Source organism: Lutjanus erythropterus, chromosome 3, assembly GCF_056507025.1.
Source record: "Lutjanus erythropterus isolate fLutEry1 chromosome 3, fLutEry1.hap2, whole genome shotgun sequence".
NCBI lineage: Eukaryota > Metazoa > Chordata > Actinopteri > Lutjaniformes > Lutjanidae > Lutjanus > Lutjanus erythropterus.
In genome coordinates, this window is record NC_139319.1 from 40,901,422 (window position 1) to 40,918,147 (window position 16,726).

The following is a 16,726-nucleotide window of genomic DNA, read 5'->3' on the forward strand; positions in this document are numbered from 1 at the left end:
CTCTTTCAGTGGGCAAAACATGATAAAGAGTCTCTCAGCAGCTTTGTGAGAAGCTCTTCAGGGGAAAGTCATTCATCTCCTGCTGGTGCTAATTGTAGATACAGTCCCAAAGATCTGTCCATACTGACCTTTTTTCTTCTGTCTCAGAGTGAGGACACAGACCAGCAGGACAACAAATGCAAATATGCCAGATGACACACAAGCAGGGACGTGGCTCCTCTGGTCAGTAGTGGACTTTTGTAGAGATTCAGCAGGTCCAGTCACTGAGAAACAGACATACGGAGAAATACATGTGTGAGCAGCAGTAATACTTGTATATATCAGTATTTTGTTCCTGATAGACACTTGCACACCCTCACCTTCAATAGTCAGGTTAAAGTTATGCATTGATCCATTTCCATTGATGATTTGTCCCGAGTAAAGTCCCCTGTCATTAACACTGAGGGGCTGGATGGTGAGCGATCCATTGTTTCTGTTGAGGTGGTATCTGTGGGATTTATTCTGCTCCACTTTTCCATCATCAAAGAGAAGTAGGACCTCCCCTTGTGGTCCATATGTCCAGAGGACATGAAAGTTCCCACTGAGTCCCGCAACTCCAGGCAGAGTGATGCTCTGTCCAGGCTTCCCTGTCAGCGTCCTCTCACTGGCCACAGCGATCACCACTGGAAAAGAGATGCAGAGAGGAGCTTTATTAAAGACTAAAATGATCCATTTACTCAGATACAGTAGCAGTAAGACCAGAAGAGCATGAGAGGGGTGAGTCTTAATTTTAGTGTTCTCAGTTACGGCTGACACAAAACACTTATACTTGACGTACAGATAAAAACTCAAGTTGTGCATATCGTTGTGTATGAATCATTTTTCTTTACTTTATCGACATGACATCTGACATTTGTTGCCAAAGCAAAACTACAATATTGAAGAATCAATTTCATAATAATAATGTTACCAGCAGCAGTTCATAGAGTTTGTTCTATTTTTTCTTTCAACTTTTTTTTTCTAAGGACTGAATATTTTGTGTTTTTTTTTCATGGACTGAGAAATGCACTCTCTAACATTTGTCTTCTAATGGGTTTAATTACTGAGAAAATCTGTGTACTTGGGTTAATACATTATTTACCTTTTTGAAGAAGTAAAGTGGTCCTGTAATTTCATGGTAAATAAGTGGTAATTACAAAGTAATATATTTAAAATTATCCACAAATTACCCCCAAATTTCATGGTTAATTATGTGATAATTCAGCAAGGACTTTGTTCATGTAGTTGGTGGTTATGACAAAGCAACATATTTGAAATTTACCTGAATTTACCTGCAAATGATCCATAAAAATATATGATAATTTGCAAGTGTCTTTTTTTTTTTCCATTTTTGTGGATTATTTAACATTTCTAAAGACTGAAATAGATGGGGTAAAAGGGAAAAAAGAAACATACATAAAATATAAACAGAGAAAATCAGTAACAATATCAGGAAATAAGCAACAGTAATTTATGATAAATGAGGATTTTTTTTAAAAAACAAACAAAAAAAAGCAAATTACTATACATTATTTCATAGGATATAGTTAAATAAACCCACAAATGTATTATTTAAGTTTAAGGTTTAAGAACAAGAAAACACTTCTATGCAATAAATCTCATGATTTCAGCTGAATAGAATAGAAAAGAATAACTGCTCACACAAAACATTTAATTAGTTAATTATTAATTTGACCATATCTCTCTGAATTTAACTTCCTTTTAACAGCCCTTATCCATCATTATTATTGTTACTACCGTCACTTTTTGCATATTAGCACTGTTATTGCTGATATTACTCTTGCTATTGTCATGTTTTTTTTTCTCTTGCCTCTTGAATTACTACCCCATTATCACCCATCAGCCTCCTCTCCATATCCTCTTTCTAGCGTCTGCCTACATACCCCAAAGTTATTATCAATCACCACTATCTTCACTCCTCAATGTAAGCATGTGTTCCTCCTCCCCTCCTTTCTTCTTCTTTTTTTGACCTGATTTATTTCTATATTACACCTTTACCTCAATAATGTATTCATAAGACCACTTATTATTATTATTACTAAATATGCTATTGCATAGTTACTTTTTTATATTTCTGTAATCCCACCCCTCTTTTCTTTACTTACCCCTCAAACACACACAACAAACCAACATGCGCACACACACACACACACACACACACACACACACACTATTGTTATCCTTTTAAGCCCCTTTTTTCCCTCTTTCTTTCTCTCCTCTCTCTCTGCAATACATGAAGGGAGGGAGGAGGAACATATATAAACATGGATGTACAAATACAGAAAGTGTTCTTCAACCCCCCCACCTCCACACACACACCTACTCTACATAACTCTCAAACTCTATGTATGTTTACTATGTACCCACTATGTCATTTGTTTGTTTTACTCTATTTCAGCTTATCGATCACTTCTGGTATTTTCCCCAAGTAAAAGAACTAGTGGGTTTTTATTTAAAGAAACGCCAAAGATATTGGATAGTTCTCCAATAGATTTTTCCCAGAAGCCACTTATCACTTTACCAGATCAAAATAAGTGACTGTGGTTTGCTGTCTGCTCGCCTCTTCTCTCCTACATCACCAGGTTGTGTTTTCTTCATAATTATTATTACTTATTATATTTTACATATTTGTTCCCAATCAGTGGAGGATATACTGCACGAGAGTTCATTTTCCCATTTGTTTTTAATATCGACACACATTTCTTTATCTGATCATTAACATGAATTAATTTAACCATCTTAGTTAAGAGTTTTGTTTCAACCCCACAGTCACACGTCTTGAGTTAATATTTTATCAATGGATTTACTTCTTCAACAGATTTCTTTTTTAAAACATCAAAAGATGGCTTCTCTCTTGAAAAAATGTAAACAAATGAGAATTAGGTAGACCATACTGTGCTGACAGCTGCTCAAAAGATTTCATTCTTTTATCCCCAAACATCTGTCAAACAGTTGGCAAAGGCCACTTGATTATGGCAAAAATAATCACATTTGGTCAAAATTGCAATCACAATTACATAACACAATTACTCATTCACAGATATGTGAATGAGATCTGTCAATGACTCATTCACACATCACTCTCAGGAACTTCCTCAGTACAGTCTAAGCTCAATAAAGCAGCTCAGCTCTACCAAAAAACTGCATGTCCCCATGTTCACTAGAAATGAGGACTAATCTGCTTCACAGTTCTGCTGCTGGACTTTTTTGTTGCATTCTTTTCTTTTTACTGTCAGTGTGGCAGCTGCTCTTATGGGACACACTACTTTGTCATTACATTGCACCTTGAACTTTGACCCTCTGGCTCATACATCCATCGGACTCTGTAGCACGATATTTCTCCCATCTGTCAATGAGCTGGCATCTTACTTTGTCTTTATAAGGAGGTGTATGTTTCATTAGTGCTGGTGAAATCTGAGCACACATGCAGTAAATTATACTCTGGACAGAATCAAATCCTTCAGTTGACAAGTATTAAGTGTCAAAACAAAGTGTTTTAAAATCAAAACTCAAAGCGTCATTGTAGTAAGTAACATTAACTATTTATGCCTAACTCTGAATAAGCAGAGTAAAACCTCAATTTTGAAATCCCCTCCCCATCATCAGACACATCCTTCAGTGACTGAAACCAGAGTCTGTATCAGGAAACCCACAGACTGTGCTTCTGACCTCTGTTTCAAGTTTAGTGTTTGGTAAGAAACAATATATTTTCATAATGATATTTCTCTTCTTGCACCTTTTTTTTCCAATGGTGAACCAACGCTGTATAGTTTGGGAGACAACTTTCGTATTGACCTGACAGCTAAGCTAATGCTAATGTCTGTAGTGTTTTTGTTTGTGGGGATGCAAACTGTAAAGATCAGCCATTCCTAGAAACTCGCTCATGACCCAGAGGTAGATCACAGGAGATTTTATTTAGGTCACCAAGTAAATTTAAAAATTGTATCTGCAGTACAAATTCTATAAAGCATTTAAAATGTGTGTATTGTTTTACTGACGAGAGGAAAAAACAAGAGTCAGTCAAATCTGACTTGAAAGTCAAGTCTCAAGTCGTTGGTCACAAGTTCAAGAGTCTCTAGATTTTGAAAGGCAAATCCATGTCTGGTCTCAAGTCTTTTAGCTTTAGTCCAAGTCAAGTCTTTGATGGACAAGAAAAATTCAAGTCTCAAGTCTTTGAAGAGCAAGTCCACGTCAAGTCTCAGGTCTTTAAATTCAAGTCCAAACCAAGTCTTAGCTCTTTAAATTCTAGTATAAATCAAGTCTATATCATCTGCTGCTTGACATCTGGTCTAATTAGAACAATGCATAATTTTAGGGGAGAGTGGGGTAGGATGATCCATTTTTTATTATGTTGTTTAGCAAAGAAAAATGTCATAACTAGAACGGAAGCTTTCTGAGGAGCCAAAAAAGAGAAAAGAATAATTATGATACTACTACTACTACTACTACTACTACTACTACCAATAATAATAACAATAATAATTGATTTAGGCTCAGTGCCTTGTGGGAGGGACAGTTGAAGTACTGGTTCAATTTACTCCACAGCATTCAGCTAACTTCGCCTCATAGCCTCTATTTTGGAAAAAATGCCTTTCCTAGCAACTCAGGCTAATCTTTTGCTAAATGATTTACATGTTTTTATACACTGGCAAATCACCAACATGTGTAATACACATTTTCTTTGATATAACAGTCTTTAAATTCATCCATCACAGCTGGATAGAAATGATGGGTGCTTTGCAAATTTATGGTTACATGACGACAAATGTTGCCTAGAAGCAGGGGCTGGGTCAACTTACCCACTGTCTCATCTTACCCCACTCTGCCCTATCTAGGAAATTCAAAGCATGTACCATATTATCATCACATCTTTATCTATTAGCATACAGTATCAACATTTATTAGTATATGATCGCTTTGAACGGGCTGTTGCAGAGCAGCATTTGATTCCCAGCTGCAGCATCATGCGTAAAGACGCATCACAGCCGAAGTCGCGCAGCACAGTAGAATATCCACATTCTCAATGAGAGGATGAGGGCAAGACAAGAAGAAGAGAAACACTGTAACAGGTCAGCTTCCCTTTTATATGAATCTGTTTGAGAAAGTGATGTCCTCCCTTTAGATATAACTTATGCGGGGGGGGGGTCCCCTTAATGGATACCATATGTGTGGGGTTGTCTTTGTGGATTAGTGGACACCCAAATGTATATAAGCCAAGTTACATGTCTTGTGGGCAGAGAGATTCATATTAGCTTCAAATCCTCTCACAGGCAAACCATGGTGCCTGATCGATGCTGAACTTCTTTGTAATAAACTTTTTATTATATAATCAAGTCGGTGTCAGCGGATGTTTCTTTATCATCTTCACATCATCGCTACTCAATAAACAACATGAGCAGAGCAGAGAGGGCTGCTGCTCCATGTGCGCGCAGACAGGGAGAGCGGAGGACAACACTGAAATCACACTCAGTACAGTGAGACAGACAGAAACGGAGACACCTCAGATAAAAGCGACCGAAAGAGCACAAGACTCATAAGGAGAAAGAGGAGGAAAGGGAGAGGGAAATGAAATTATTTACACACTCTGCGCACAAGCGTGTCAAACAAACATTCACTCATCTTTGAAAAACACCAATCTAATCAAACAGGCAAGTTAACGTTAGATATCGTGTTTACTAACCGTCCAAATGCGCCAAACTTTCTACATTAACTGCCAAATGAAGAGACTATAGAAACTATCCAGGTACACTGTCAGGTGCCCGATGTGGTCGATCCAGCAAACTTTAACCCCGCAGAGTTTACATGTAGTGAGTCTTTGGTTTGGAGTTTGTGTTAAGTTATCGCACTAAGTACAGCTGTAGGTGTGTGTCCGTTCATCATGTGCTGTTGCTCACTCATCGCGCACCCGCGAGACTGAGCCAGTCTCTGAAACCAGCTGTGGCAACAGTCTGATGTATTAACGGAACCCACACGGCTGTACATTAACAACCTCCGGTCTCTAAATCAGCGGTTTCAAAATTAACAAGCTCCCAGCCTTCATTCAAATAAAGCAACAGAGATGATGAATAAAAACTCGACTACTCACACATCATCAGAGAAATCCAGCAGTACATCGTAGTTCAGGTGCTTACACAAATAACGATGACTAAACCACGGCACAGCTACTTACACCAAGAGCTACCCTGTCTTGAGGATCATGATTGGTTGAAGTTAGCTCTACACTACACGTCATAGACAATCCTGCCTATCAAGTTTCTCACTTCCACACACACACACACACACACACACGCACGCACACATGCACATAGTCCTTCCCTTATTGAGCTTTTCTTCATTGCCCACAATGATGAATCAGCTAGACTTTGAAATTTAAAAGTAGATTAAAATGTAAGTGTTATAATATTTAGCTCTCATGTTGAATCCAACTGCTCTGCAGAGGAGTATGATTCTGAAAATGAGGCGCTTTATTGTACAGTTGAGCACAGAAGGAAATTATACATTTGTGCTTAACAAAAGGAATTTATAGCTAGACTAATAATTCATAAACTTGACAATGAACGCCAAACATTGAGGTAATCCAAAAGTAATCAGGTGTCATTACTTTAATATTGTGATACTGACTACATTTAGTCACTTAGACTTGTAGTGCAAGTCACCAGCAAGTCTTATGTCTTAACTTTCAAGTCTCAAGCAAGTCCCAAATCACTGTGTTGAGCATCAAGCAAGTCAAGACGAGTCAAACAAGGCAAGTCACTGCTCGAGTCAAACAGGCAACAAGTCATGTCGTATCAAATTCTGACGATCTCTCTGTTTCCACTTTCCACATCAGTTCAAAAACAGCGCTTGTAGGAGCCAAATATGTGAAATATTCCAAGGTTTCACTTATAGTTCACTGTTTTGAACATGAAGTGTCGCTGTACTATTGTAATGCTCAGGTGTAAAGGTAGCAGGGTTACTGTTGTTTTTGTCAGGGTTTTTGACCACTACGGCGCTAAACTGTTTGTCACGCCATATGCCGAATGTTCTGGTCTATTTGAAACAAAATAGACATCGTTCACGATTGCATGGAGGAAATAAAGTGTTTTTTGCTGCAATGAAGAACAACCTGCGGTAATCAAACAAAAGGTCGAGTTCGTCAGCCAGGTCACTCCTGGGTTAAACATCTCAGTGGCTAAGTAATGGGCTAGCTTCTACAATATTTGTCAAAAACCTGCACCAGTTGGAACTTTGTAAGCTTTGGGACGTACGAGGCGACGAGGAAGACAAGGAGAGCTGCTGGGAGCTGCACAGATTGCTGCTGTGGTTTGGAGGACGTCTGCGGCCATCTAAGGGTGTATGGGTGGAGAAGCTATGGTGCTAATGCTAAAGCCGGCTGTAGAGCATCTTACATTGGATCATTGTACGGCGCCCAACGCAAGAGGTATGTGTAGCGCTGCACTGTTTAATGGCCATTTAAATTGTGTGCACACATAACAGGGTGTAAACCCAATGCATTGGTTGCTGGCGCGTACAGACAATAGACTTTGCATTGACTATTTTATTGCGACGGACTATTAATTGACTGTCTGTTCATCATGGAGATGTGCAATGCTGCGGCAGATGTAACTAGCGGGACTGGTGGACAAATTGCTAGTAAATCTGGCAGTGCAGCGGTGTTGGAACACAAACTCAGAAACAGGTGGTTAAGCCCACTGCTAAAGCACTCTACGATAAATTGGACAGATTGCTATAAAAAACTCAATGCATGGTTTGATGTCAAAGGGTGATAAAACTGAGGTACAAAATGCTCTTGATGAATTGAAGTGTGTGAAGATGCAAAGAGCATGCATGAATCTCTGTTGGTGTTACTGCCAGGTGATGAAAAAGAAAAACATGAAGTATGGTTTAAAACAAAAATGCTGTCAAATGAGTGTATTGCAAATGCAAAAAGGTGGGTCTCATGCAATGAAAGTGATGCAAATGAAAATGAAATTGTTGATGATGTTAATCCTGAAGACAGTGTCTCCAAAGTTGGTAGCAAACGGTTGAGTCAAAGGAGTGGTAACAGTGGTAGATCAAGTACTACATCCTGTGCTTGAATAAAGGCAGCAGCAGAGAGAGGTTCTCTCATGGCTCAAGCTGCAGCCTTAAAGGCGAGACATGCTTTGGAGGAGGAGGAACACAACTGAAGAGGAACAACAGTTGAAGATCAAAAAAGAGAGCCTTGAATTGGAAACTAAATTAGCTGCATCCGCTGCTAAGTTAGCAATATTCCAGGCCTCCGACCTGAAAAGTTCTTCTCAAGCACCTTCAAATGCCATAAATTCCTATGTGGAAAACGAAAAAGGAAAAAAGGAATCTGCCAGTGTCTTAAACCCTATGGCAAAGGAATTTAAACCTGAAACATGTAAGTCAATGCAGCAAAATGGCACAAAAAAAAGGGTCATTAACACTCCATAAGTCAATGGATGTCCGTCCAAAGGAAAGCGTGCAACGGTTAAAACCGGTTTCAAAACAGCAACATGCTCCCGATGATCAACAACAGGAAAACAACACATTTGGAATGTGAGAGCATTTCCAATGCCAATCAGAAACTACTCAGTTCAAAGATAAGGAAGGGCATTTTGCATACATCAGCAAATCAGTCAGAATCCACCTGGAGACATACTTGCCATCATGCACAGGCAAAATGAAATAACAACAGCTCTGATACAACAGCAGCAGTCATTGTCTCTGCCACCATGAGATATTCCCATATTTGGCTCCCGAGCGAGGTTATGTAGTGGCAAAAAACCTTCTACAGGAACAAGGCAAATTATAAAAATCTGAGGACGTGAAAGCTTACTCCTTATTCTTGCGCGGCTGCTGCAACGTAATGGAGGAACTTGAGGACATGCAGGAACTGGACATGCCTGTGAACATGAGAGCCATTATTTCAAAGTTACCATACAAAATGAAGGAGCAATGGAGGACCAAAGCTCATGACATAATGGAAACAACTGACATGACATGAAAAGTCTTAAATTTCAACATTAAAGAAAACAGTTGGAATTGCTGACACCTTAAAATCTTACTGATATTTGAGATTTCAATCAATAAAAAGACCCCTGAATGAACAACAATGCAGAGTGGAGCTCTGATATAGGTCTAAAGCAGTCATTCCCAAAGACTGGGTCGGGACCCACAGGAGGGTCACACTATTCCTCCTTGGCATATTAACACATCTGTCTGAGGGTCTTCTCATGTGACACTGCACACCACTGTTCTCTTCTTTCTACCTTCATCAACAAAATTCCTGAGTCTAAATTTTGTCATTTTTAGATGAGACCCTCCATGATAGCTGCCTCGTGCACTGCCCTCTGCCTATAAAAATGACAGTATTGAATTTTTTAATGTGAGTCATCTGTCTCATGTCTAAGTTAACCCTCAAGTCATGAACAGGCTGTGTAAAACAGCCTTAAATCACACATGAATTCATACTCAAGTATAACAAATATTATAGATATGTGGCCCAGTCCTAATAAATATGTAAACATGTTATGAACTGTTCAGTACAAGGGCTGAAACATCAGGGCTGAGGTGGCAGCTATATTTGTATAAGCTCTGCATAAAGTTCATGTACCGAAATAAAACTAATTCAATTTCTAATTCTTCTCCCTCATTGAAAATGTATAATTCTGAAAATATTTCACTGCATAACCATGATGTCTCTTTACTGAAAAATGTATTCTCAGTTTTTGTTGACTCACACACTCACATTCACACCTTCAGATGCATGTGTTTCAACTGTGTGGAGTCAAGAAAGGAAGCAACTTGGAAAAAAAACACACCTGGGGAGAGACACGCGACCACAAAGCTTAACACATTCACCAGCTTCTGAGACATCAAAGGGAATGTCACAAATAGTCACACATCATTCTTCTGTTACATAGCACAAACTGAACAAACCACATGGGATTCATCAAGACTTTTTTTAACCCGAATTTGTTTGTACTTTGTGAACAGATTTAAAACTGCCTCAGGCCGGTCTGGCTGTCTTAGAAAATGTTGAAATACACCTTTGACTAAATACAGAACATCTCAAAACTACTTTTGTTAAAAAAGATTTAGTGTTGGACGTGTTTTCATAGATGATTTATCTTGTTTTATTTTCCTTGTTTTTAGGGAATCATAAATGACACAATTATCTGTTTTTACATTAAGCACCTCGTGTTGCATTTTATGAATGCATTATGCTGGATCATTATTATTGTTGTTGTTATCATTATTATTATTACTGGCTAGATATCATCACTTTCACCCTCATTTCTTATCACAGTTATGGATACTGCCAGCAGGGCTGACAGATATGGTGCTCCTTGTTCTTCATCGGTTTCCGTATTATTTTGTTTTTTTTTTGGGGGGGGGGTGTCTGTTCTTCTTTTTTCACCAAATCAACGTTAGTCGGCAGTTTCTTTTTCACATGAGTCACAGGCAGCACAGCTGTGTGACCACATTCAGTACAGCCTGACTGTGGAGAGGCAGCGCTCAGTCCTGGTGAAGCCAGTGAATCAAACGTTTAGAGCAATCATGACATCTTCATTGCTTCACCACAGTTGAGCTCTTAACACTAAATACCCACACACTCAAAGACCTCTTCATGATATCATTGTAACTGAGTCCACTACTAATAAACAAAGACATGAAGGGAGTCAGACCTTGTTTGACTGACTTCATTCACACACAGTGAGTCAGAAAATATGCAGCTCAATGTATTTTCTGAACTTTAGTCACTCAGTGGTCCAATGACAGAATGAGAGATAACAGCAATTTATATGAGTATAGTGACACAGCTAAGCATGTATATACATGACAGTTAAATCTAGAACCTGGAGGACACAGAACCCACCACAGATATAAGAAAAGTAACAACATCACTGGACAGACACTTCCTCATTCATACAATGAGAGAAACACTTCTAACTCCCTGGACCTGGATCAGTCTGATGACACTCTCAGATTAATAAAGAGAGTTCTCATACAGTCAGTCCTGACTGTCAGCCAAGGTGATACACACAACACATTCTGCTGCCACTGACCGTGACACACCCAGGCTTCTTCTACCACTTCTTCTACCCAAATACTTAAAACAGCACTATTGTGGTGCAGCATATTAATAAAGATCTACATTCAACTCTATTTTCTTGCCTTATCTGCCTTGTTTAAGCTCACTGACACTCAATGAGACTTCATCATCTGCTGCATGTCAAGGAAAATAGGAGAGAAGCACAATGAAAGCATTTTGAGGAGCAAAAAAAGAAAAGTGAAGAAGAAGAAGAAGAAGAAGAAGAAGAAAAAAGAAGAAGAAGAAGATAACATACATTGGCAAATCACCAACAGGTACAGAACCTGAAGATGAGCATGAACTATTCTATCATTGTGTCTTTATTTATTAGCTTAAAGTATCAGCATTCATTAGTGTACAATTCTTTTAAACAGGCTGTTGCAGCGCAGTATGATATGATGTCCAGCAGGGTCGTGTGTAATGATGCATCACAGCCAAAGTCATGCAGCACAGTAGAATATCAACATTCTCAATGAGAGGATGAAGGTGGGGAGCAAAGAAAGCCTACTGCCCTGAGAGAGAGGAGATGAAGGTCATGCAATGGAACAGGTCAGCGACGAGCAAAGTCAAGAAAACCACAGCTCTCCATGTGTCAAGAGACAGGAGGGAGAGCGCACAACTGAAGCCAGGGATGATGAAACCATTTTGCAGTTATGACAAAGCTGTGCTGTCTGTGCCAAACAAACACTCACTCATCTTTGAAAAATATTCAGCAAACACAAATTTAATCAAGCAAGCAAGCTAATGTTATATAGGGGATCATGCTGTACCATCCAAATGCATAAATATTGTCTTTGACAATAACTTGCATATTAAGAGACTAACTATCCAGGTACGCCATCAGGTGCCTGATGTGGTCGATATGATTTAACCCTGCAGAGGTTATAAGTAGTGAGTCTTTGGTTTGGGCTTTGTGTGAAGTTATTGCAGCCAAAGCTTGTGACAAACCTGCCTGCCTTGCTTGTTTTGATTAAAATGGACTGCGTTTGTCTGTTTAGTGTGGTTCAAAAGCTGTCAATCAAACCCCGGTGTGGACCAAACAAACGGACTGAGTCCAGCTGAAAACGTGGCTCTTGGTTCGGTTCCAAGCAGACTCTGGTGCGGCTCGATTGTGGTGTGAAAGCAGATGCATCAACCACAGGATTTTATGATAGAAGATTTGATTTTAGCACCATCTGAAAGCTAAATTGCTAATAAATCTATCTGCTGACCATGAAATGTGTTCAGAAGGCGACTGTATAATTGATCTCTGTAAGACATGTATAGTCTGCAATTATGAAATTCATCTAGTAACAGGTCAAAAGTTGTTCAAACTGCTGTGCTTGTATCCTACTGTTTACTTTGTCTGATTAAAACGTGTGTGACAGTGATCCCACAGCAATCAATACATGACACAGTCAGGTGAAGGGCAGGTGCTCTCCCTCCTTCCCCCCTTTCTTCTCTGAACGAGGGAAAAAATCCAGGTGCTTTCTGTTTTTTCTTTTCTTCTCTTGACAAAATCTCTGCAGCTCAGTAAAGAAAGATATACACCAGGGCTGTCAGACACAGTGCTGCAGTGCACTGTCCCTGTGTGGACATTACACACATACAAGCCACAGCAGGTTGGTGAGGTGGCTGACACACTTATGTCCACAGGGTCCTGAAGGCCACAGGATGCCTTCTTTTCATTCTGTTTCTGTCAGCCATTATTATTATTATTATTATTATTATTATTATTATTATTATTATTATTATTATTATTATTATTACATGCAGTGATTTTGTAAATAAACTGTATAATTGGTTATTTCAAGCATTAAAGTGCTACATAAACTTCTGTCAGTCACTGGAATTTGATTTACCCACATGGGTCCTGATGATGCAGGAAGACAATCACAAAGCTGTCCAGTCAACAAGTTGATTGGTCAGTGTGTCAATAAGATGCTAACAGCCTAGATAGCAGCTAGAATGTTAGCTGGGGTTGAGCAATCGCATCTGGCTTTCCCTGCACTGACTCATAGCTCATAGCTCCATACACTGTGACACATTATTTTCAGATAACATGACTCATAACCCCTGAGTAGCTAAGTAATCTTTTCATGGAGCAGTTGTGCTGTGCTAATGTTACATAAACAGACTTTTTAATTTAATCTCTGTGGCAGCAAACACAATGCACAACATTTCAGTAACAGTACTGCAATCTGAGCTGATCTACACACTAAACAGCTGACTTAAGTAAAGTAGCTGACCCTGAGCAGCGACCAGTGGAAACACTGAAAATTCATTTATGATGATGCAGTCATCTGCTGTATTTGCACATTAATTAATACTTGAATATAACGAATATAACTGATATATTGCCCAGCTTTAATAAATAGTGACACATTGTGAACGGTCCAGTACAGGGACTGAAACATGAGGGCTGAACAGCCAGCTATATTTATATAAGCTTTGCATAAAGTTCACATACCTAAATAAAAATAATTGAAATTACATCTACTTCTTCTCCTTCATTGAAAATTTATGAATATGAAAATATTTCACTGTGGAGCCATGATGGCTCTTTACTGAAAAACAGATTCTCAATTTTGGTTCACTCACACACTCATATTCACTGACTGAACCTCTCTCTCTAAAGTCTCCAGTTGCATGTCTTCTGAAGTGGGAAGTCAAACATACAGGTGTGTTTACTGACTCTTTTCCATCCACCAGCTTCTCAGACCAACAGAGAAAATGACACAAATATTACACATCATTCATCTGTTATGTAGCACAAACTGAATAAACCACAGAGACACTGTTCAACCATAAAGATTGCACACAGTCAGTCTTGTCAAATATTTTGTAGTAGCAGCAGCAGTGTGTGATACACTGCATCTATAAAGTCCTAAAAGTTAAAAACAGCACCACTGGAGTTCAACTGACCTTGTTGCTGCAGTAATTTGCCCTGTTCTGACTTGGTTAAATTCAGTGGAACTCCTAATTCCTGAAACTGCCCTGAGAACAAGTGCAGCAAAAAGATAACTCATCCATCTTGAGTCCTTCAGCGAGTCTGTAATCTAACAAGACTGGAACAGACTTTCTACATTCATGTGATAAAACAATGAGAGAGAATCCACTTGATCACAATGGAAAAGTTTAGTAGAAGTACTCACAGAATAGAGTCGCCATGAAACATTCCAGCATGTTGTGAGACATCGAAGAACAAAGACAGTGAGTGGTGTATCAACCTCAGTGAGAGTGTGAGAGCAGCTTCAAGATGTGACTGAACCCCTGCTCAACAATAACTGCATCTTAATGACTGTGTGTGTGTGTCTGTGTGTGTGTGCGCTGGGAGGTGGAAAGGGGAAGTCCTAATCTGACAAGGGCATTTCATATAGTTGCACCTCACCACATTCTGCACAGAGGAAGAACAACCAGTCACAGACAGAGAGCAGCAGGACAGGCTGGCTCTCTGGGCTGGGAGCTGAGATAATCATTAATCATGGAGTTCATGAGGCACAAGAGACTCAAGAACTCCTGAATCCTGTCTGTATGTGACCTCTCTGTGTTTCAGTGATCTGCTGAAAATGTTTTCTGGGGTGAAGTGTGACAAAGACTCACGGACGACTGACCGGGTTGTGACTTTTCCTCATATAAATTCAGCAAATATTCTCATAAATTGCCAAAAATACAACCTACAACAGCATCACGGAAGGAGAGAAAGACATTTGGCCTCATTCACAATCAGTGTGTACGCTGACACACCCAGGCAGTCTGGGCAGTTACACACCTTGCAGCAGCAGTGTGTGTGATACACTGCCCGTTACTTCTACCCAAATACTTAAAACAGAACTATTGGAGTAGAGTAAATTAATAAAGGTCTATATTCAACTCTGCTGCAGTAATCTGCCTTTCCTGCCTTGTTTAACTGACTCTCCTAAAATTCCTGAACAAGTAAAACTGTCTCATTACATTAGCACAATATTAGCTTCAGTCCTAAAGCAGAAGATAACACGTCCACCTCGAGTCCTGTGGTGAGTCGGAATCTAACAAACCAAACACATGGAATGACTGGAACAGACTTTCTGCATTAAAGCAGCCATCAAATCCTCTGTGATCAAACAACTTGAGAAAGTCCATTTGGTCACAACAGAAAAGTTAAGTAAAAGTACTCACAGTAGCAAGTTGTAATGAAACATTTCATTATGTTGCAGGACATCATGGTACTAACAGTCCGACTGGCTTAACCACCCTGCTGAACGTGTAGAGAGACTGAGCTGTCTTCTCTTCCTACAACCCGCTCTCTCTCCCTCGCTCCCTCCCTCCCTGTCTTGTCTTCCAACACCCCCCTCTCCCTCTCTCCCTCCCTGCCTCCCTGTATTCTCTTCCTACACACCCCTCTCCCTCCCTCACTCCCTCCCTACCTGTCTTCTCTTCCTACACACCCCTCTCCCTCCCTCCCTGTCTCCCTCCCTCCCTGTCTCCTCTTCCAACACCCCCCTCTCCCTCCCTCCCTGTCTCCTCTTCCTACACCCCCCTCTCCCTCCCTCCCTCCCTCCCTCCCTGTCTCCTCTTCCTACATCCCCCTCTCCCTCCCTCCCTCCCTCCCTCCCTGTATTCTCTTCCTACACCCCCCTCTCCCTCCCTCCCTGTCTTCTCTTCCTACACCCCCTCTCCCTCGCTCACTCCCTCCCTGTCTTCTCTTCCTACATCCCCCGCTCCGTCTTCTCTTCCTACACCCCCTCTCCCTCGCTCACTCCCTCCCTGTATTCTCTTCCTACACCCCCCTCTCCCTCCCTCCCTCCCTCCCTGTCTTCTCTTCCTACACCCCCTCTCCCTCGCTCACTCCCTCCCTACCTGTCTTCTCTTCCTACACACCCCTCTCCCTCCCTCCCTGTCTCCCTCCCTCCCTGTATTCTCTTCCTACACCCCCCTCTCCCTCCCTCCCTGTCTTCTCTTCCTACACCGCCCGCTCCGTCTTCTCTTCCTACACCCTCTCTCCCTCGCTCACTCCCTCCCTGTATTCTCTTCCTACACCCCCTCTCCCTCCCTCCCTCCCTGTCTTCTCTTCCTACACCCCCTCTCCCTCCCTCACACCCTCCCTTCCTGTCTTCTCTTCCTACACCCCCCTCTCCCTCCCTCACTCCCTCCCTCCCTGTCTCCTCTTCCTACACCCCCCTCTCCCTCCCTCACTCCCTCCCTCCCTGTCTCCTCTTCCTACACACCCCTCTCCCTCCCTCCCTGTCTCCCTCCCTCCCTGTATTCTCTTCCTACACCCCCCTCTCTCTCCCTCCCTCCCTCCTTGTATTCTCTTCCTACACACCCCTCTCCCTCGCTCACTCCCTCCCTACCTGTCTTCTCTTCCTACACACCCCTCTCCCTCCCTCCCTGTCTCCCTCCCTCCCTGTCTCCTCTTCCTACACCCCCCTCTCCCTCCCTCCCTGTCTTCTCTTCCTACACCGCCCGCTCCGTCTTCTCTTCCTACACCCCCTCTCCCTCGCTCACTCCCTCCCTGTATTCTCTTCCTACACCCCCCTCTCCCTCCCTCCCTCCCTCCCTGTCTTCTCTTCCTACACCCCCTCTCCCTCGCTCACTCCCTCCCTGTCTTGTCTTCCAACACCCCCCTCTCCCTCCCTCCCTCCC

At 41.2% G+C, this 16,726-nt stretch overlaps 1 protein-coding gene and 1 long non-coding RNA gene across 4 annotated transcripts in view; both read right to left on the reverse strand.

Moving 5' to 3' along the window:
* LOC146330677 (uncharacterized) overlaps positions 1 to 16,726 on the reverse strand; it is a 215,788-nt gene that overhangs the window by 3,940 nt on the left and 195,122 nt on the right. The window lies entirely within an intron of this gene.
* Positions 1 to 16,726, reverse strand: part of LOC146330676 (uncharacterized) — a 44,471-nt gene that overhangs the window by 3,940 nt on the left and 23,805 nt on the right. Inside the window, exons 1-3 of one of the 3 annotated variants that reach the window (XM_084716212.1) lie at positions 15,260 to 15,381; positions 360 to 662; positions 129 to 263 (exon numbers count right to left, since the gene is read on the reverse strand). In XM_084716212.1, coding sequence (XP_084572338.1) covers positions 129 to 263; positions 360 to 662; positions 15,260 to 15,305 — 484 coding nt within the window. In that variant the 5' untranslated portion in view covers positions 15,306 to 15,381. Of the gene's footprint in view, positions 1 to 128; positions 264 to 359; positions 663 to 6,124; positions 6,178 to 15,259; positions 15,382 to 16,726 lie in introns of those variants that run through there. The other 2 variants (XM_084716213.1, XM_084716211.1) reach the window with 2 other exon arrangements.